At 36.8% G+C, this 22,110-nt stretch overlaps 1 protein-coding gene across 2 annotated transcripts in view; it reads right to left on the reverse strand.

Moving 5' to 3' along the window:
- LOC140162441 (uncharacterized) overlaps positions 1–22,110 on the reverse strand; it is a 72,683-nt gene that overhangs the window by 2,757 nt on the left and 47,816 nt on the right. For both annotated transcript variants that reach the window (XM_072185680.1, XM_072185681.1), the window contains 2 exons: positions 10,706–10,768; positions 9,720–9,844 (listed from right to left, as the gene is read on the reverse strand). In XM_072185680.1, coding sequence (XP_072041781.1) covers positions 9,720–9,844; positions 10,706–10,768 — 188 coding nt within the window. The remainder of the gene's footprint in view (positions 1–9,719; positions 9,845–10,705; positions 10,769–22,110) is intronic.

Genomic DNA, 22,110 nt, shown 5'->3' on the forward strand with positions numbered 1-22,110 from the left:
AATAAAGGTTAACTATTCAGATAATTTATTTATTCGCACGAGGTGTATATCAGATAATCTATTCGCACAATATTATTTAAAACTAAACGATTTTTGGAGTCACATCCTGATTATGGCTATGTTTCTCCAAAGAGCATACTTCATGGAACATACATTTATCTATGACTGATACGATGTTTCCCTGCGTAACAAAACATAGGAAGAAATTGTTGGCTCAAGGTTTATGTAAGATTCACACAAGATTATGTCAGGCCGTTGCAACTCATATATATACCAGCGCAATGCAAAAAAGTGGGGACACCGTCGGCTTCCCCCGTGTATTATTCGTCGGTGCCATTATCACGTGACTGATGAAAAATGCTGCTGCCACCACAGAATTAGAGACAGAGAACCGGGACTCGACCGCCATCTTGAAACAATATGAATATATGAATATATAATTACAGAAAAATGCTGCTGCCACCAACGATAGCTAGCGATGTAGGCTACGTAAATCGCGTATTTATATAAGGACTTATTTTTTGTCACTGTCCTCATGTCGGTGAACGGAGTTGCAAGTCCATTGCACTATACGTGCTCTAATATTCGTCCAGGATTATGTAAGATTACAGAACGAAGATACGATGTCTCTCTACGTAGCAAACGTGCAAAGAAATTGTTAGCTCATGTTTGGTGCATGTCGGAGGCGTAGGCTATATAGATAATCTATTCGCACAAAAATATTTAAAGAGGAAGCCCCACCAGATTTGTTCTGCTGGGGTGAACCAAACCTGCCTGGTTATCAAATTACTCGAAAATTCATTGACCATCAACATCTATATATGATGTCTCCTTGTATGTCTCCCTAAAAATGAATATACACAATATTATATTATTTAAGATTAAATGATTAAGTAACGTCCTGGTTACACTGATGTTTCTCTAAAAGAGCTTATACTTCATAGAACATACGGCGATGTCTCCCTGCCCCTGCGGAACAAATTAACATACAAAGAATGTAATCAAATCGAAAAAGGTAAACCCATGGTAGATGAAGGGGCTCTCAATATATGAATTTATTATGTACACAGTATATTATATTGGGCAATTCCAATTGAAATACATACCCCCTATGGAAGTCATAGCCCGGGAGACATGGCCTTCAATGAATCTCCCACACTGTCACAGGGTGTGTGTATTTCAAATGGAACCACCCATTCAAGTACCCCATTTGAAGTTAATATTTAAAATTCATACTCCCTGTGTGGGAGATACCTGTATGTCTTCTGGAATAGCCCAACAAGCAATGGTTCGTTCCTGATGAGCTACATATCCGCATATCACTATGATCCACAACATGCTCATCTATCAGGGCACAGTTCTTTAACCCCAAAACATTTGTACATTCATTGAATGACCTTTGAAAATTTGGGGACAAAAACTCATACTCTGCAACTTGAGCCCGGAACTTGAGATCAAATTTTCACTATTAATTTAGGTTAATGAACTATGCCATTGGGATGTGGCCATTGTGGTCCATAGTGTATATAAATGGAGAGAGCTTTATTTTTGTTAACTAATTAATGGACCTTGAAATTGACATTGCCTCGTGTAGTTTGGCCATTATGTTCTTTCGAACTCATTGCCTTGGGCAAAATGTTAAAGTACTCAAGGTCATAATTGCTGCCCGTCTCTTTGCATACAGGCAGGGGTGACACCATAGCGAGCAGGGAGGCAGTGCCAGTAATGCTTGCTTATATTTTATGTCAATAAGTGGAGCCCTATAAATAATGACAAATTAATTTGGGCATGGTGTCCTAGTTTGTGAAAATGAAGAGCTTATTTCCAAATCGTGTAAGTCCACAACCACATATTTCTCATTTACTTGTGTGATACAATCACAATTACTTTGACAAGTTTGACATTAGCAACAATGAGTTGTACCATCAACAAGCCATTATTTACCATAACAATGTTGCATAACAATATGCAGACTATTGTTCTCATTTGGGAACCAAAGGCCTCGCATAGTATGATAATGTGATAATAAGTCTTTATTTGCCACATCATTTACATTAACAACAACATTAAACAACAAGAATATACAAAAAACACGAAAAGACAAAAAAAAAAAAAATGTAAAATGACACGGAGGAGATGATCAAAAGGCCATAGAGGCCAGAATTGTCCTTGTTTGCTTTGTAATGGTGCATCCAAATGAAATTATAATACCTATAGCATCACAGCCCATTGCAATATCGCACAGGTAAATCAGAAACATGTGTTTGTGGACTTAACACGGTTTGGAAATAGGCTCTTCAAATATAGGTCTATATTAAAGGTGTCTACGTTGTATGTTACACTTTGTATATGTATGAGCATCTTATCAAGGCCTTATCAAGGCCTTATTTGCATGGTATAATTGAATATGATAGTGATATTTGTTTGAAGGATAATATAAACGACTGGTTTCTTTTGCAATCTGCATATTTTTTCTCAGACAAAGTTAGATATGAGAATTGAAAGTTAGAACAAATTACTATACACCCGATCCGTGAACTTGTCTTTTTTAAAGACAATTCTTGTATGTTTTAAAATACTCTGCATACTAGCCATACGTTTCAACACAAAAAAGTCCAAGTTTTGAGATTTTCTCAAAATATTAAGTACTCATTTTAAAGCATTTTTCATGCTGATTTTACAATTTGGGTCATGATGGGACCAGGCTCTAGAAAAATGCTCAAGCCAAACTTAGAAGTCACAAAATAATGCAATTAGTTGTACAATTTCACTCTGAACAAGTGATACGCATTTATCTATAAATATGCTATAGATGGACCGACCGGGCCGGACCGGCCATGCACAAGCCGTCTTGTAAAAATAAATATTGTTTTTCTTCAAATTTGTCAAAAACTTCACATTCTGATTATTGGGGGTTTTTTTGGTAAAAATTCCCCAGTCTCACGGAAAGACTCCCAATTTTTGGGCCTCTCACCAAATGACCCCCTTTTTGGTGTCAAGTCTCTCACTGAAGCCCTAGTTTCGAACTGGTGTCCGGACATCCCCGTCACTTCAAAAGTCGAGTGCTTTTCCCAAACCAACACCCCTAGTTTTGCGCTGCCCATAAAGTTGCCCCTCCCCCGGGTGAGATTCTTAATAATAACACAGTTGACCACTTGGGATGATCAAAGATACACTATGGACCATACTGGCCTCATTTCAGTGGCATGGTTCAATAACCTCAATTAAACCATCATAGTGCAAAATTTGGCCTCAAGTTGCAGAGTATGAGTTTTTGTGCTCAAATTTTCCAAGGTCATTCAATGAATGTACCCGGGGAATGTACGAATGTATTGGGGTGAAAGAACTGTGCCTTGATAGATGAGCATGTTAAAACACACGGGATGATGGAGGTAGATACAAATCAATAATTAAGACTGCTTGTTTCTGATTTGTAGTTATGTAAATTACAAATTCAAAGACAATTAAATATTAATTGAACTGTCGAGTGTTATTACATGGTTGATACATTCAAATAAAGTAGCCACAAAAGGTATATCGCTGGATATACTCTCTGAATTTGAAAAAGTGAAAGAGTCAGTCAGGGGCTTTAGCCAACCATTTAGTGCGTGTGTGTGGTGGTGGGGGCAAAGACAAATTTTCATCCCCATTTGTCAATTTTTTGTCCCATTTTCAGTCATTTTAATGATACTTTACTTTTTGCCGTCCCCATTTTATACCTTAAAATTTTCTGTGGGGAAATTTTAGGAGAAAGGCGGACGCGAAACGATTTATTTTTTATGTGGCCTTATATGGATATGTTTAAAAATATGGTGAATGGGCAGAATGGCATCATAATTTATTAAGAAAACGGATGCCTTTTAGCCCTAATTCACTTACAAATACTGAATTGAGCTCCAAAAAATGACAAAAAATTCGAGAGAAGAAGCAAAATCCAATTATATGTGGATCCATCATGAGTCACAGTGCTTCAATTTACGACTTTCTGGGCAGGAATAAGTGGTGTATAATTATTAATACTATAGGTTGTCATGGTTGAAGTTCATCCACACGATAAAAATACCATTTTACAGTGTAGGCCCACTTTATTCTTCTCTTCCCCCAAAGAATGTCAAGAAAAAAAAAGGTTGGAAACATGATCATACCCCCATTCTAAATTAGGGTGGAATTGTATGAGGATACGTATGAGCCAAAAGAAGCCTCAAAATCGAATTTCTAGTTATATAAATAACTTCAAATGGCTTTTTTTTGTTTTTCAAAAGAAGTAACAAAATCAGTGATAGATGCCTCATTACTGTTCAAATGGAAAAATAAAGTGTCTTTGGGTGACAGATCGAAAGGAAAAATAAGGGGTCTTTGGGTAACAGATCGAAAGGAAAAATAAGGGGTCTTTGGGGTGACAGATCGAAAGGAAACATATGGGGTCTTTGGGTGCATGACAGCGATGCCGAAAAAAGGGGTCTTAACGGCCCCACATATACGCGTCAACCTCCTAAGTGGGAATGCCCACGGATTCGTGGCTATATTGACGATAAACAGAGGATGTTAAAATCACATGCCCTTTAAAAATTGGATGGAAATTTGAAATTTTGATACCATTTTGGGGATTTTCACTTCGTCCGGCTGACGAAATGTGACAAAAATATTATTGCATTCCCTTGCAGGTGGAATGACCCCCTGTATTAGTATCATGCAATCTCGCATTCTTGACACCCCGGGTAGCATTTAAGTACACACAGACTCTCCAAGGCCCGTCTGTAACATGAATTGGGCTCTCAGATTGAGGAAATACAATCCATCCTGAATTTAGGTGCGTCAATAATGTGAAAACGTGCATGCCCCCCTTTGCACTTTATTCATTAACTATTAACACAGTAATGTGAAATTAAACTGCCAGTACATTACTGTCGAAAACGATCCCATTTTCCGAGAAAGGAATACTCCAAATTAAAAAAGTGCAAATGTGAAGTTGACTGACGAGAAATAGAAAATCTTTATTTATACTTTCGGGGAGGGCGGGGACATTATTTTGTATTATGCGAAAGTGGCTGAGTATAAGATTTGCGAAGGGGTGTGTATGTGTGTGGGGGGGGCTAACAAAATGAACATTTGTTGATGACTCATTGTGGGGGTACTCGAGATGAAAATATTTCGCTTCACCTGGAATTGTTGGGGGACTGAACTGGGTATTTCAAGCCCCAGCACCCAAAATATTTAGGGGCTGAGCCCACCCCCCCCCCAGCCCACCGGTTCCTGAGCCTGTGATGCGATGTAGATGATAATAAATCTCACTTTTTTCACGATTATGTTTTAGGGAGAGAGGAAGATGTCAGCCTTGAATCTTCTAACAAATCTAATTTCGCTTATATTATACAGTGGCGTAGCCAGTGGGGGGCATGGAGGGCAGACTGCCCCCCCCCCCGGACTGCCCCCCGGACGACTAAAATGGGGACAGAGAAGTGGGAAAATGGGGACGGAAAAAAGAAGAGAAAAGAGAAAAAGAAGGGAAGGAGAGGGAGAAAGAGAAGGGGAAGGAGAGGGAAGGAAAAAAAGGAAAGGAGAGGAAGAGGAGGGAAAGGGAAAGAAAGAAAGAGGGAGAGAAAAACAAAAGGGGGAGAAGGGAGATTTAATCCAGAAAATTTCGGCTCGCGCACTACGCGAGCTCCTTATTTACCAAACAAATAGATTCGCATGCTACGCACGCTCGATATTGCGATAAAAAAGAATAGGGACGATAACAACGTTTTAGGGACGATAAAGACGTTTGCCCCCTCGGACTGACAATGCTGGCTACGCGCCTGCTTATATAGTATTGTTTTTATATTTCGTAATGTATAAATGAAATTTTCGTTTATACAGTAAATTTCCTTTATACATGTATACTAGTATCACCGATCCGTTGGTTTTCTCCATTACAGAAGCGCATGATTTTATATCGATGCTAACTAACTACCTCAAATACAATATACTACGAGCATAATTATTTTAATCTTATCTTAGTGTAATTTAAACTTACGTACAGGTGTTCGAAACGTAACAAAACACAATAAAATCTTCATCTTATTCTGTTTCATTATTTTACATACAATACTCCAGATAATAAAATAATAATTACCTTATTTCTTATTTTTAAATAAACATTATCATAATGGTACCGGTATATAAAACTAAGATACGTAATAAACGTAATGATGAGGTTTCAAGCAATAGTTATGGTGGACCGAAAATTTTGGCGGGAAATTCACATTCCCCTATTTGTTAGACTAACATATTTATATTATAAAGAAATTAACATATAATATTAATAAAAACCCTGAAATTTATATTGTGTGGATATGACATATCAAAATAAACTAAACACGTATATTTTCCCCACATATGCTGCTAGTGAACAGTAAAGGTTATATTTTGTTCGCCCAATTTGATTATAATACCCTATTCACAGCCCGTGATATGATACAATGAAATTGCAAGATTTTATTTTGGTATTTTGATTTGCCTGAAGACAATATCAGAAATAATTTGACGGCTCTGAGAAACCATAATAGACGGGCTGTGTACATTACGATGGTACAATAGAGGCATTTCATTGCAAAGATTTATATATAGGTCATTGCTATGATTATATAATTTGACTGTGGTGTTTCAGAAGGATTTAATTTAAAGCTGGCTGATGCTTTGTTTATATCTTCTTATGTCCTTTCTTTCTTTTCCTAATAAGTTTTCTTTTAATTATGCTGATGATAATAATTGTGTTGTTGTTGTTTATATCTTCTTATGTCCTTTCTTTCTTTCTTCTCCTAATAAATTTTCTTTTAATGATGTTGATGATAATAATTATGTTGCTGATGTTGTTGTTGTTGTTGGTGTTGTTGTTGTTGTTGTTGATGATGATGATATTGTTGTTGTTGATGATGAAGATGATGATGATGATGATGATGCAGGTTATGATGAGGATATAATGATGCTGATGCTGATACTGATAATATTCATAATGATGATGATGATGATGATGATGATGATGATGATGATGATGATGATGATGATGATGATGATGATGATGATGATAAATATGTTTTAGTTATTGTTGATATTGATGTTGTTATTATTCGCCCATTTGAATCACAATCTTGCTATCAAGGTAAACTTTCCAGTCCCCGGGTATCATCATTATACATAACTGTATAAAATCGTCACTTCTAAAATCACATCTAAAATTATTGATGCAGGCCAGCCAGGATATGGTCCTCATATAGGTAAAACAAATAATTTAGTAATGAATTGTTCAGAAGGACTTCAAACTGGTTCAATTCTCAACGGCGAGGAAAAGGGGTGAACATACCTCATCATACACCAACAGCAATACCAATACTAATCAAAATGGCATCCAAATCATCATAGTATTTGGGCTATTCCAGTGGAAATCCGTACACCCGCTGTAGAAGACATGACATGAATCTTCCACACAGGGAGTGTGAACTTCATGGGATTACCTGAATGGATGTCTCCATTTGAAAGCTACACCCCTCTGTGGGAGATTAAGGTCATGTCTTTAATAGGGGGTGTGTGGATTTCAACGGGAATAGCATATTTTTCTCACAAACCATTCTCGTTGTAACTTTTGACATTTTATGGCCTTCAATACTTATTTGACTAGGACAATTAACGAAACACATGAATGCAGGCGTTTTGACTCGTGAGGTGTGTTTGTTAAACTGGGTTTGGCGCTGGCAGTGTTGTCATTTCCTGTGAGCATCATGATCATTGATCAAAATAACCTTGACTATCAGAAGAGAACGGCATCGTGGGTTATTCCAGTTGAAACCCAAAACAAAGCCATATTTAACTTACAGGAGCTAAATAAATCCTAGCTTAATTGGGCTATTCCAGTTGAAATCCATACACCAATTGTGGAAGATATGACCTGAATGAGATGTGTAGATTTCAGGAGTCACGCACCAATACAGGGATGTGTAGATTTCAGGAGTCACGCACCAATACAGGGATGTGTAGATTTCAGGAGTCATGCACCAATACAGGGATGTGTAGATTTCAGGAGTCATGCACCAATACAGGGATGTGTAGATTTCAGGAGTCATGCACCAATACAGGGATGTGTAGATTTCAGGAGTCATGCACCAATACAGGGATGTGTAGATTTCAGGAGTCATGCACCAATACAGGGATGTGTAGATTTCAGGAGTCATGCACCAATACAGGGATGTGTAGATTTCAGGAGTCATGCACCCATTTAGGTAACCATATTTGAAATCCACACTCCCTGTGTGGGAGATTAAGGCCATGTCTGATATCTTCCATAGGGGGTGTATGGATTACAACTGGAATAGCCCCATGAAGCCAGGATTTATCCCAGCTTCTGTAAGTTAAAGTTGAGTTTGCTTTGAGTATTTGACATTTTTCAAAAACAAAAAAGAAACAGAAAAAACAAGAAAACCAAAACGAACAAACTAACAAATTTCAAGACAAAACAATTAGGGGGCTGGCATTTTCTTCGGAAGGGGGGGGGGGGGGCACAAAAATACTGGGGGGACAAAGAATTTTCAGGCCAAAAATAGGGGGGGTTATAATTTTTTTAACACCCAAAATAGGGGGTTATAGAATTATTAAGGGCTGGTGACTTAAAATTTTCGCGTACAATCTATGCAAAATTTTTACACGCTCCGCGTGCCTTCTTTACACTTACAATTGACCTTTTCGGTAAATCCCATAACCCTTTGCGAGTACACCTGAGAACTCGTCATTTGACGTCACGCCGACTTGCAATGCGCAGTAACGATGTTCGATAAACGATGTGCGCATCGGCGCGGAGCGGCGTGACGCAGAATGACAAGTTCTTAGGTGTACTCGCAAAGGCTTATGGGATTTACCGAAAAGGTCAATAAAAATTTTACCGCGCTCCACACACTTTCTTCACTTTTAAGTTTTGACGCGCTCCGCGCCTTAGTTCCGGCAATGAATAATTTTTCTTGAGTCTGTGTAGTTGGAAGGGGGGTCATAAAATTTTTCGACCCGCGATAGGGGGGGTCGTAAAAAAAAAATTTGCCCGCGATAGGGGGGGGTCATAAAAAATTGACTCCGGTCACCGACATATTTGTGACCCCCCTTCCGAAGAAAATGCCAGCCCCCTTACAACAAGCAAACACACAAAACAAGAAAATAAACAAATGTAAAAAAATGTAACCAAAACCAAACTAAACCAAAAGCAATACAAACAAACAAGAAGATAAAAAACAAAACAAAACAAAACAACAACAAACAAACCACTCCAAAACGTTATTGTGTTTAATAATTCGAACCAATGTCTGTCGCCAATAAAAGTAAAAGATAATAAGTCAAAAATATAAGCAAATAATGAGCAAAATATTTATAAGTAAAAATAAATAAATGAATAATTAAAAATAAATAAATAAATAAATAAATAAATAAATAAATAAATAAATAAATAAATAAATAAATAAGGTTTGGTTTACTAAAAATTGCATTTATCGAATACGGTACAGGAAATGTGGGTCTTGAGAAAGAAAGATTATGCTCAACTTGAATGTAAAAAATCCTTTTTTTCACCAGTTGTAGAAAAAACTCACATATGTATTTTAGATCATAAATCCTTGCATTTTGACACTGTTCTGGAAATGTCAACATTTTTAATCTGATTCTTTTGGAAATGATCATTCCAGGGGGTATCGATTATGACTCACCCTAGGCATGCCCCATTAAGTTCGGTATTCCAACTTTCTTGTACATCAGGACTCCCGAGTATAAACTGGAAGGGTTCCCCCGTATCATCTGCTGGAATAATTACTGTGCCGTCTTCAAGTGAGACCTACAACATTAAAAATGGATGAAAATACCGGAAATTAACGAGAAAAATAGGTCTCGATAGAGTTAAATGATTAGCATTATTAAATTAAATATTCCACTCTGAACATGGAACTGGGTTAAATAAGAAATGTTCATAAATCAAGAGATTGCCTTTTTTGGTGACAAATCATGCAAATGTCGTGAAATCATCGAGCAATGTTTGAGAAATGTTTGAAAGAATTGAATTATGTAAAGCAAGTTGCGTAAAGAGACAATCTTTGTCACTCACACCAAACAGTCTGATTTATGATTTAGGCTTATGTCGAAATAAAGTCATTTGCATAGTCATAATATTTGATTTGGTTTATAATTTAAGAAACAATACCCAAAACAATAACATTATGTAACATTGTTTTTGGTATAGCAACTTTTCAAAATGTTCTGACAATAAGATGAATACATTTTATAACCTATGATATTTCTTTGTATGCCATTTTGAAACTGCTAAAAACGTGCATTTTACGTTTACCTTTGATTTTTAAGAGGTCATAGGTCAAAACCCTTCAGTTTCAGAAGTTGCCATGGTTGATTTTTTTATATACACATTAGTATCAATACATTATTGTACTTTTCATTTCAAATAATCTTAAATTGTTTTTTTACCATATGTCAAAATTAACTTTTTAGTCAAAATTTAACAAAATAACGGCAATATTACATTTCCCCAAAATATTGTATAACAATATAAAGGTATTTTTGATATATTTGAATATTTAAATAGGCCTACATTATAGAGGGGGACATTTAAAATGGCTTATGAAAGCGTTCCAACACATTTAACCGATATTGACGTTTATACGGAATCTGTGTAGGATATACTTACTGTAAATTCGACAATTATTTTGTAGCCCTGATCAGCAACTAAGCCTGAACAATCTCCAACTAACTGCAATAGAACAAACATACAAACAAACAAAAATGATTAAATTTCTATATGTATATTAACCTTGCCCTTTATATGCTGTGTTTCATGAATTACGATGAATAGAAAGACAAGTCATTTACCAATGGAGAATACATACATGCATCTCATATACACTGTTAGAACAATAGGTAAGAAACCGGTTAGGTAAAGGTTTTTACCCAAAATTGGGATAAATTTTACCCAACATCGGGTTATTTTCAGTAATTTACCCAATTATTAGGTAAAAACCTTACCCAACTAGTATGAGGGTTGTTCATATGGCACACAGCGGTTGAGTATCATTTTACCCAACATGGGTCAAAAGTTTACCAAAGTAGTGCCATATGAACAACCCTCATGGGTTGGGTAAGGTTTTTTACCCAATATTGGCTAAGGTTTTTTACCCAAAATTGGGTAAGGTTTTTTACCCAATATTGGGTAAGGTTTTTTACCCAGTATTTGCTAAGGTTTTTACCCAATATTGGCTAAGGTTTTTTACCCAATATTGGCTAAGGTTTTTTACCCAATATTGGGTAAGGTTTTTTACCCAAAATTGGGTATGGTTTTTTACCCAATAATTGGATAAGGTTTTTTACCCAATATTGGGTAAGGTTTTTTACCCAATAATTGGATAAGGTTTTTTACCCAAAATTGGGTATGGTTTTTTACCCAATATTGGCTAAGGTTTTTTACCCAATATTGGGTAAGGTTTTTTGCCCAAAATTGGGTATGGTTTTTTACCCAGTATTTGCTAAGGTTTTTTCCCAATATTGGGTAAGGTTTTTTACCCAATAATTGGATAAGGTTTTTTACCCAATATTGGGTAAGGTTTTTTACCCAATAATTGGATAAGGTTTTTTACCCAATATTGGGTAAGGCTTTTTACCCAATATTGGCTAAGGTTTTTTACCCAATATTGAACAACCCAATAATTGGATAAGGTTTTTTACCCAATATTGGGTATGGTTTTTTACCCAATATTGGCTAAGGTTTTTTACCCAATATTGGGTAAGATTTTTTACCCAATAATTGGATAAGGTTTTTTACCCAATATTGGGTAAGGTTTTTTACCCAATAATTGGATAAGGTTTTTTACCCAATAATTGGATAAGGTTTTTTACCCAATATTGGGTATGGTTTTTTACCCAATATTGGGTAAGGTTTTCAGCCGTTCTCAGGATGTAGCCAGGGTCTATAAAGGGATTTTTGATTGCCACGGTCTAAATAAGGCCCTAGTATAGTTGTTGCTTTTTCACAGGCAAGAAGCACACACGATACAAATAAAGAAATTACTCAAGGATGGAATTTGAAATTTAATAAACAAATAAACAAACAGGAAATCACAGAACCCCAAGGTCCTTACATAATTATAAAGATACAATATTATTACATTTCATCGAGCAGTGGCTACATTTTTGTGCATTTATATGACTCAATCCTTGATGCAATTACACACAAGCAAGCGAGCATAATCATAATGCATTTCTACCATTACACTAATTATTTTAATTTCATCTCAAGGATTTTTCATATGTATAAAATTTGGATATCTGGAAGGAATCGTCTTGAAGCTATATATTTTTTATCTTTTATTTTACTCGCTTCGTTTGATTTCATCAAATTATATAATTTACATATTTAATTACATCATATTATTTTCTATTTCTTTCTTTACTAATTACTACATAAGCTTTCTGATTCTTAATTCAGAATGTAATGCTAGTAAACTAATCAAATCGGGATATTTCCCGTAGCGTTTAATAGCTAATTGACAATTTACTTGAAGCTATAGCCTATATAACACTGTTTGTGATACCATTCTGCTTTTGCGAAATTTTGGAAAGCAACTTTGAACTACACCGGGAGACCCTGATATGGCCTACTCCTGATTCCTGAAAGAGTGGTACAGCACTATTTTAGGGATTAAAAATTACGCTGTTTTGCCAAATGAAACATTAGTCCAATCCTGATCCTGACACAAATCCTGTGGTTGGGAACTAATTAGCAATAAAAGTCAAAATTTACTTAAATATGGGCCCAAAACATGCAATTTTGAATACATTGCAGTCATTAAATTCAAGTGTTTGATACAAATTTAAGCACTTGGGGTCCTGAGTATGCTAAGATATTATTCTCAATTAATATTTTCATGTTAATTTTTAATAATTTGTTATAAAATAGACAAATAGGGTGCTTGAACTAATATTAGACTTTATATACACGTCTTTTATCAAAGCATAAAAAACACTTAAAATTCACGTTTTAGCCCTTGTTTCCGGGCTACATATTAAAAATTGACTTTTATTGCCAGTTAGCTCCGACTAAAGGATTAGGATTGAGCTGTGACTTATTTAGCAAAACAGGATACTATTTTTCGATCCCAAAAATAAAAAAATGCTGGAATTTTCTGGAATCAGGAGTAGTAGTAGTTGTTGATTTTGCCCCCCCCCCCGAAAAAAAATCCTGGTGTCGCCACTAACATAATTACTTACATTGTTAAAAAAAGGTTTAAACAGTCCTGTTTAACAGGTGAAATGAACAGCCAGTTGCTTTAAATATTTAAACATGATGTGAATTTAAACAACCTGTTTAATTATATTTAAACAAGTGCATTTTTAAACAGTTTACCTTAAAAAGCATTTTAACAGTAAGGAAGATTTTGCTGTTTCTGGATACTACAAACTTGTTTTCCTCTATTAAAGCCATCTATGGTATATTTCAAGTGTACACAACACAACACACATCCAACCCTCCTCATCCTTACGCCCACACAACCCACATACCATTATCCCCACACGCACCCCGACACACTCCACGTCCATACATTTATACAAATGTCTTTGGGGTACCCCATACAGTGCTATCAGAACGCCCTACACGAATAAATTAACAAACACCTCCACACCCCCATACCCTTACACACACTTAATTCCAAAGAGTTGATTGAATTACTATAATTATAAACTGCTCTAAGCCAAGCTTACAGAGATGGATTATAGTTATACCAATAAGTAGGAAAAACAAATTATGCATAACAGAAAATGTGTGTCAGTTGGTTTTAGACATTCAATCTGATTAACACAAGAAAATCACGTACTTGTCCATTTAATATCCCTACCCCCTGGAAGACATGTCCTTAATCTTCCACACAGGGAGTATGTATTACAAAATAAATTACCTGAATGGGTGACTCCTCTTAAAGTCTACACCCCCTGTGTGCGTGATTAAGGTAATTTCTTCCGTAGGGGGGTGTATGTATTTTAATTGGAATAACCCAATATACTAGAATAAGAAGATGGAACTGAACCGGTTTTATCAACGTACGTTGATGTCAACTATACCATTGTATACATTGAGTGCATGCAGCTGTCATTTTACACTTTAAGGGGTACTACACCCTGCCAAATTTTGTGCCTATTTTACATTTTCTCAAAAATTATAGCGCATTGGGGACAAGTAAGATATGTATATTATAGGGGCAAGGACAACTACTGCACTGGAAATTTTATTTCAGCACAGACAGCAGTTGTGGAGTTACATTCAAAAATGAGGGAAACCCAATATTTGATCAATAAATCAATAACTACTTGCTTTGAGTTGCTGAATTTTCAGTACAGTAGTTGTAGTCCTTGCCCCTATAATATACATATCTTAATGTCACCAATGTGCTATAATTTTTGAGAAAAATGCAAAAATAGGCCCAAAATTGGCCAGGGGTGTAGTACCCCCTTAACATAGCCTATATGCCTACCTATCGAAAACACTTTGAAATGATGTTGGAAAAACTGTAAAAACACACAAAATAATACCAATTTGAATGGAGTCCCACCAAGTTTGGAGTTACTTGTAATCAATTCTGTGATTGAAATTAACCGAAATGCATAGATCAAAACATCTATATGTGAGAACACGTCAATGTGCAGATTCAATAATTATGCTGCTATGGTAGCCATAGCAACGTGTCCTCTGGCAGAAACATTGAAATTTTGTGTCTCATATAAAGTACATTTACCGAGTCTGGATTTAACTAATTGTTTATATCGATGGGTTTATATCGACTGCTCAGTGTAAGTGCAATAGCTGCCGTATGTAGATGAGTACAATATACTGTGTGTAAATTGCCAAATGTTCACAGAGCAGCTATTGCACTTACCCGCTTCTGGCGCTGATTAGTCCATATTGAAGAACCTATCTGCAATAGCTGCCCTATACGCATTTTATATTTCTGCATTATACAGTGTATACCTATATAACAACTGGTAGCTATTGCAGATGGCCCTCTTGCACTTTCATTATGGACCACAATGGCATCATCCCAATGACATAGTTTAATAATCTCAATCATAGTACAAAATTTGACCTCATATTGCAGAGATTAGCTTTTGTACCCAAATTTTCAAAAAAGTAATTTAATGAATGTACAAAATGTATTGGAGTTAAAGAACTGTGCTCTGATAGATGAGCATGTTGTGGATCCTAGTTACATGTATTCCATGCTAAAATAAGAACGAAATAAATTATGGGCGGCCATTTGAAATCCATACACCCTAATAAGACATTATTAATCTTCCACACAGTGGCAGGGACTGTGTGTTTAATTAGGGTTACCCAAAAGGGTGAATCTATCATTTGAAGTCTACACCCATGGGAGATGAAGAACAGGGGTGTATTGGTTTCAACTGGAATAACCCAATAGTTATACCAAGCGCATTTTGAAATATGAAAATTAAAAAAAAAAAAGAAAAAAAAAGGGAACAACAAAGCAAAGACAACAAACCAGATTTTATATCAGGCCTTATAGTAAAAACAGCCTCTTCTGTTACAAAGAGGAGAGAAACAGGAAGAGGGAAGTCTCATGTTACAAGTGTATATTTTTGCAGCCGTGTTTATTACTATAATCGTACCATGTCACAATTTGAGCCCGGAGAATCTTAGGCGAATTATGGTATATCCTTGCCTGCACCATCATTATCACGTAGGTGAAATACACATTGAGATTCAGTTTAGTGTTACATACCGTAGCTATATAGTGATCCGTAAGTGAATGTTCTTTTTATTAGTGGTGCACAAAGATGTTACCCCACCTGTTTCTTGTTGCCTTTGATATAAGAGCTAAAAATGTACATATGAAGGCCCCATAATATTTCAGATGAATTAACCCACTAACCCACTTTTACGGAGGCCACTACTTGGCAAGATATTTATCTTAGCAAGTCGACTTACTATATTTTTTTTTATCAGTTTTATGTCAAAATAACTATGAATTATCTCGCTAAGACAACTTACCAAAAACAAAAGTCAACACGGCAAGATTAATTATCGTGCCAAGTCAACTTAGCAAAAAATGGATGTCGACATGGCAGGATAATTTGTCACGTCAAATATATATACTGTGGTGTCAAGTTACATTAAGGTTACTGTTGGTCAATGTTACATAAAGGTTACTGTTTTACATTAAGGTTACTCTTGCTTTCTTGCCCTGCGGGGCCCGGGCCCCACTTGGAGTGTTTAGTCATCATATGGGAGTCGCCGGCCTCGGACCTGCCGGCCTTGCTGCCTTGATGTTTTTTGTTGATACTGAAAACATCAAGGCCACAGGGCCAGCAGGCCCGAGGTCGGTGACTCCCATACGACGACTAAACATTCCAAGTGGGACCTCAATATAAGGGCCCCGCATAGCAAGAAAGCAAGAGTAACCTTAATGTAAAATAGTATTCTTAATGTAATTTGGCACTACAGAATATATATTCTACTTTTATTATTAATGTTTTACACTTTTACCCTTTAATTTTCCTCGTTCTTCAAGCCTATTATCATGATTATAGGGGGCTTATTAATAGTTTAAGCTTGTTGGATATCCATATTTCGCGATTAGTGGTTCTTGTTGTACTATGTCTCTATATATCTTTAGCTGTAAACTTACACTTAAACGTTTTAGTTCACAACTTCAATGCCGTATAAAATTCAGTCATAATAAATTAACTAACGATTCGCGTCGACTTTTATATTAGCTTTGGTTACCAGATCATCAACTATGGCATTGCACTATGTTTCGCCTAATAATTCCTCGAAAAGAATTTTTTTAGGGTTATATATGTTCCTTAATACAAATTTTTGCAAGTTTTTTTCGGGACACACTATATACAATTTTCCTATGAACATGATTAATGTAGTAATCAGTTAAAACATGATTTTCAAAATGGTTTCTATTTTGAGAGCTCTACTCGTGTTGTTTTAACCTCTGTATGACTGTTGAGTTAACTAATCATTTATATGCCCTGAATATGGCTTTCCCTGGTATACATGTATGTGCTATCAGCTTCACATTCATGTTCATGAAATCATTGAAAATATAGTAGCACATAAAACCAGAGGCGCAAAATGAGGCTTCCACATGACCGCTCTTAATCTAGATCATTTTAGAGCCATGCCGATGTGTATCATATTTTATGGAATGCAGCAAATAATCATCATTAATTTAGCCTCTTCTCTTTCACTACTTTTATGCGAAAGAAAGATGTGGACACCTTTCATGCATATCTCTTGCTGGTAGCAAGTAGTTAAGCAATTCGCTATCTACTGCTGATATAGTAAGTAGTTCATCAATAAGCTATCTACTGCTGATAGCAAGTAGTTCATCAATGCTCTAACTACTGCTGATAGCAAGTAGTTCATCAATAAGCTATCTACTGCTGGTAGCAAGTAGTTAAGCAATTCGCTATCTACTGCTGATATAGTAAGTAGTTCATCAATAAGCTATCTACTGCTGGTAGCAAGTAGTTAAGCAATTCGCTATCTACTGCTGATATAGTAAGTAGTTCATCAATAAGCTATCTACTGCTGATAGCAAGTAGTTCATCAATGCTCTAACTACTGCTGATAGCAAGTAGTTCATCAATAAGCTATCTACTGCTGGTAGCAAGTAGTTCATCAATGCTCTAACTACTGCTGATAGCAAGTAGTTCATCAATAAGCTATCTACTGCTGATAGCAAGTAGTTCATCAATAAGCTATCTACTGCTGATAGCAAGTAGTTCATCAATGCTCTAACTACTGCTGATAGCAAGTAGTTCATCAATAAGCTATCTACTGCTGGTAGCAAGTAGTTCATCAATGCTCTAACTACTGCTGATAGCAAGTAGTTCATCAATAAGCTATCTACTGCTGATAGCAAGTAGTTCATCAATAAGCTATCTACTGCTGATAGCAAGTAGTTCATCAATGCCCTATCTACTGCTGATAGCAATTAGTTCATCAATGCCCTATCTACTGCTGGTAGCAAGTAGTTCATCAATGCTCTAACTACTGCTGATAGCAAGTAGTTCATCAATGCACTATCTACTGCTGATAGCAAGTATTTCATCGATGCCCTATAGTAGTTCAGCATCAATGCACTATCTACTGGTGATAGCAAGTAGAAGTAGTTCACAAATATCCTACTAACTGATGATAGCAAGTAGTTCATCAATCGCCATCTACTGCTGATGGCAAATAGTTCAACAATAAGCTATCCACTGCTGATGGCAAGTAGTTCATCAATGTCCTATCTACTGCTGATAGCAATTATAGTTCATCAATGCGCTATCTACTGCTGGTAGCAAGTAGTTCATCAATAAGCTATCTACTGCTGATAGCAATTAGTTCATCAATGCCCTATCTACTGCTGGTAGCAAGTAGTTCATCACATCAATGCTCTAACTACTGCTGATAGCAAGTAGTTCATCAATGCGCTATTTACTGCTGATAGCAAGTAGTTCATCAATGCGCTATCTACTGCTGATAGCAAGTGGTTAAGCAATTCACTATCTACTGCTGATAGCAATTAGTTCATCAATGCCCTATCTACTGCTGGTGGCAAATAGTTCATCAATGCGCCATCTACTGCTGATAGCAAGTAGTTCATCAATGCGATATCTACTGCTGATAGCAAGTGGTTAAGCAATTCACTATCTACTGCTGATAGCAATTAGTTCATCAATGCCCTATCTACTGCTGGTAGCAAGTAGTTCATCAATGCTCTAACTACTGCTGATATAGCAAGTAGTTCATCAATGCACTATCTACTGCTGATAGCAAGTAGAAGTAGTTCACCAATATCCTACTAACTGATGATAGCAAGTAGTTCATCAATCGCCATCTACTGCTGATGGCAAATAGTTCAACAATAAGATATCCACTGCTGATGGCAAGTAGTTCATCAATGCCCTATCTACTCCTGATAGCAAGTAGTTCATCAATGCCCTATCTACTGCTGATAGCAAGTAGTTCATCAATGCTCTAACTACTGCTGATAGCAAGTAGTTCATCAATAAGCTATCTACTGCTGATAGCAATTAGTTCATCAATGCCCTATCTACTGCTGGTAGCAAGTAGTTCATCAATGCCCTATCTACTGCTGATAGCAAGTAGTTCATCAATGCTCTAACTACTGCTGATAGCAAGTAGTTCATCAATGCCCTATCTACTGCTGATAGCAAGTAGTTCATCAATGCGCTATCTACTGCTGATAGCAAGTAGTTCATCAATGCGCTATCTACTGCTGATAGCAAGTAGTTCATCAATGCTCTAACTACTGCTGATAGCAAGTAGTTCATCAATAAGCTATCTACTGCTGATAGCAATTAGTTCATCAATGCCCTATCTACTGCTGGTAGCAAGTAGTTCATCAATGCTCTAACTACTGCTGATAGCAAGTATTTCATCAATGCACTATCTACTGCTGATAGCAAGTATTTCATCAATGCCCTATAGTAGTTCAGCATCAATGCACTATCTACTGGTGATAGCAAGTAGAAGTAGTTCACCAATATCCTACTAACTGATGATAGCAAGTAGTTCATCAATCGCCATCTACTGCTGATGGCAAATAGTTCAACAATAAGCTATCCACTGCTGATGGCAAGTAGTTCATCAATGCCCCATCTACTGCTGATAGCAAGTAGTTCATCAATGTCCTATCTACTGCTGATAGCAAGTAGTTCATCAATGCGCTATCTACTGCTGATAGCAAGTAGTTCATCAATGCCCTATCTACTGCTGGTAGCAAGTAGTTCATCAATGCTCTAACTACTGCTGATAGCAAGTAGTTCATCAATAAGCTATCTACTGCTGATAGCAAGTAGTTCATCAATAAGCTATCTACTACTGATAGCAAGTAGTTCATCAATAAGCTATCTACTGCTGATAGCAAGTAGTTCATCAATGCCCCATCTACTGCTGATAGCAAGTAGTTCATCAATGCGCTATCTACTGCTGATAACAAGTAGTTCATCAATGCGCTATCTACTGCTGATAGCAAGTAGTTCATCAATAAGCTATCTACTGCTGATAGCAAGTAGTTCATCAATGCGATATCTACTGCTGATAGCAAGTGGTTAAGCAATTCGCTATCTACTGCTGATATCAATTAGTTCATCAATGCCCTATCTACTGCTGGTAGCAAGTAGTTCATCAATGCTCTAACTACTGCTGATAGCAAGTAGTTCATCAATGCACTATCTACTGCTGATAGCAAGTATTTCATCAATGCCCTATAGTAGTTCAGCATCAATGCACTATCTACTGGTGATAGCAAGTAGAAGTAGTTCACCAATATCCTACTAACTGATGATAGCAAGTAGTTCATCAATCGCCATCTACTACTGATGGCAAATAGTTCAACAATAAGCTATCCACTGCTGATGGCAAGTAGTTCATCAATGCCCTATCTACTGCTGATAGCAAGTAGTTCATCAATGTCCTATCTACTGCTGATAGCAAGTAGTTCATCAATGCGCTATCTACTGCTGATAGCAAGTAGTTCATCAATGCGATATCTACTGCTGATAGCAAGTAGTTCATCAATGCCCTATCTACTGCTGATAGCAAGTAGTTCATCAATGCGCTATCTACTGCTGATAACAAGTAGTTCATCAATGCGCTATTTACTGCTGATAGCAAGTAGTTCATCAACGCGCTATCTACTGCTGATAGCAAGTAGTTCATCAATGCGCTATCTACTGCTGATAGCAAGTAGTTCATCAAGCGCTATCTACTGCTGATAGCAAGTAGTTCATCAATGTGCTATCTACTGCTGATAGCAGGTAGTTCATCAATGCCCTATATCTACTGCTGATAGCAAGTAGTTCATCAATGCCCCATGATAGCAAGTAGTTCATCAATGCGCTATCTACTGCTGATAACAAGTAGTTCATCAATGCGCTATTTACTGCTGATAGCAAGTAGTTCATCAATGCGCTATCTACTGCTGATAGCAAGTAGTTCATCAATGCGCTATCTACTGCTGATAGCAAGTAGTTCATCAATGCGCTATCTACTGCTGATAGCAAGTAGTTCATCAATGCGATATCTACTGCTGATAGCAAGTAGTTCATCAATGCCCCATCTACTGCTGATAGCAAGTATTTCATCAATGCGCTATCTACTGCTGATAACAAGTAGTTCATCAATGCGCTATTTACTGCTGATAGCAAGTAGTTCATCAACGCGCTATCTACTGCTGATAGCAAGTAGTTCATCAATGCGCTATCTACTGCTGATAGCAAGTAGTTCATCAATCGCTATCTACTGCTGATAGCAAGTAGTTCATCAATGTGCTATCTACTGCTGATAGCAGGTAGTTCATCAATGCCCTATATCTACTGCTGATAGCAAGTAGTTCATCAATGCCCTATCTACTGCTGATAGCAAGTAGTTCATCAATGCGCTATCTACTGCTGATAACAAGTAGTTCATCAATGCGCTATTTACTGCTGATAGCAAGTAGTTCATCAATGCGCTATCTACTGCTGATAGCAAGTAGTTCATCAATGCGCTATCTACTGCTGATAGCAAGTAGTTCATCAAGCGCTATCTACTGCTGATAGCAAGTAGTTCATCAATGCGCTATTTACTGCTGATAGCAAGTAGTTCATCAATTGCCATCTACTGCTGATGGCAAGTAGTTCAACAATAAGCTATCTACTGCTGATGGCAAGTAGTTCATCAATAAGCTATCTACTGCTGATAGCAAGTAGTTCATCAATGCGCTATATCTACTGCTGATAGCAAGTAGTTCATCAATGCGCTATCTACTGCTGATAGCAAGTAGTTCATCAAGCGCCATCTACTGCTGATAGCAAGTAGTTCATCAATGCGCTATCTACTGCTGATAGCAAGTAGTTCATCAATCGCCATCTGATAGCAAGTAGTTCATCAATCGCCATCTACTGCTGATGGCAAGTAGTTCAACAATAAGCTATCTACTGCTGATAGCAAGTAGTTCATCAATAAGCTATCTACTGCTGATAGCAAGTAGTTCATCAACAAGCTATCTACATGTACTG

This window comes from Amphiura filiformis, chromosome 10 (genome assembly GCF_039555335.1).
Source record: "Amphiura filiformis chromosome 10, Afil_fr2py, whole genome shotgun sequence".
Classification (NCBI taxonomy): Eukaryota; Metazoa; Echinodermata; class Ophiuroidea; order Amphilepidida; family Amphiuridae; genus Amphiura; species Amphiura filiformis.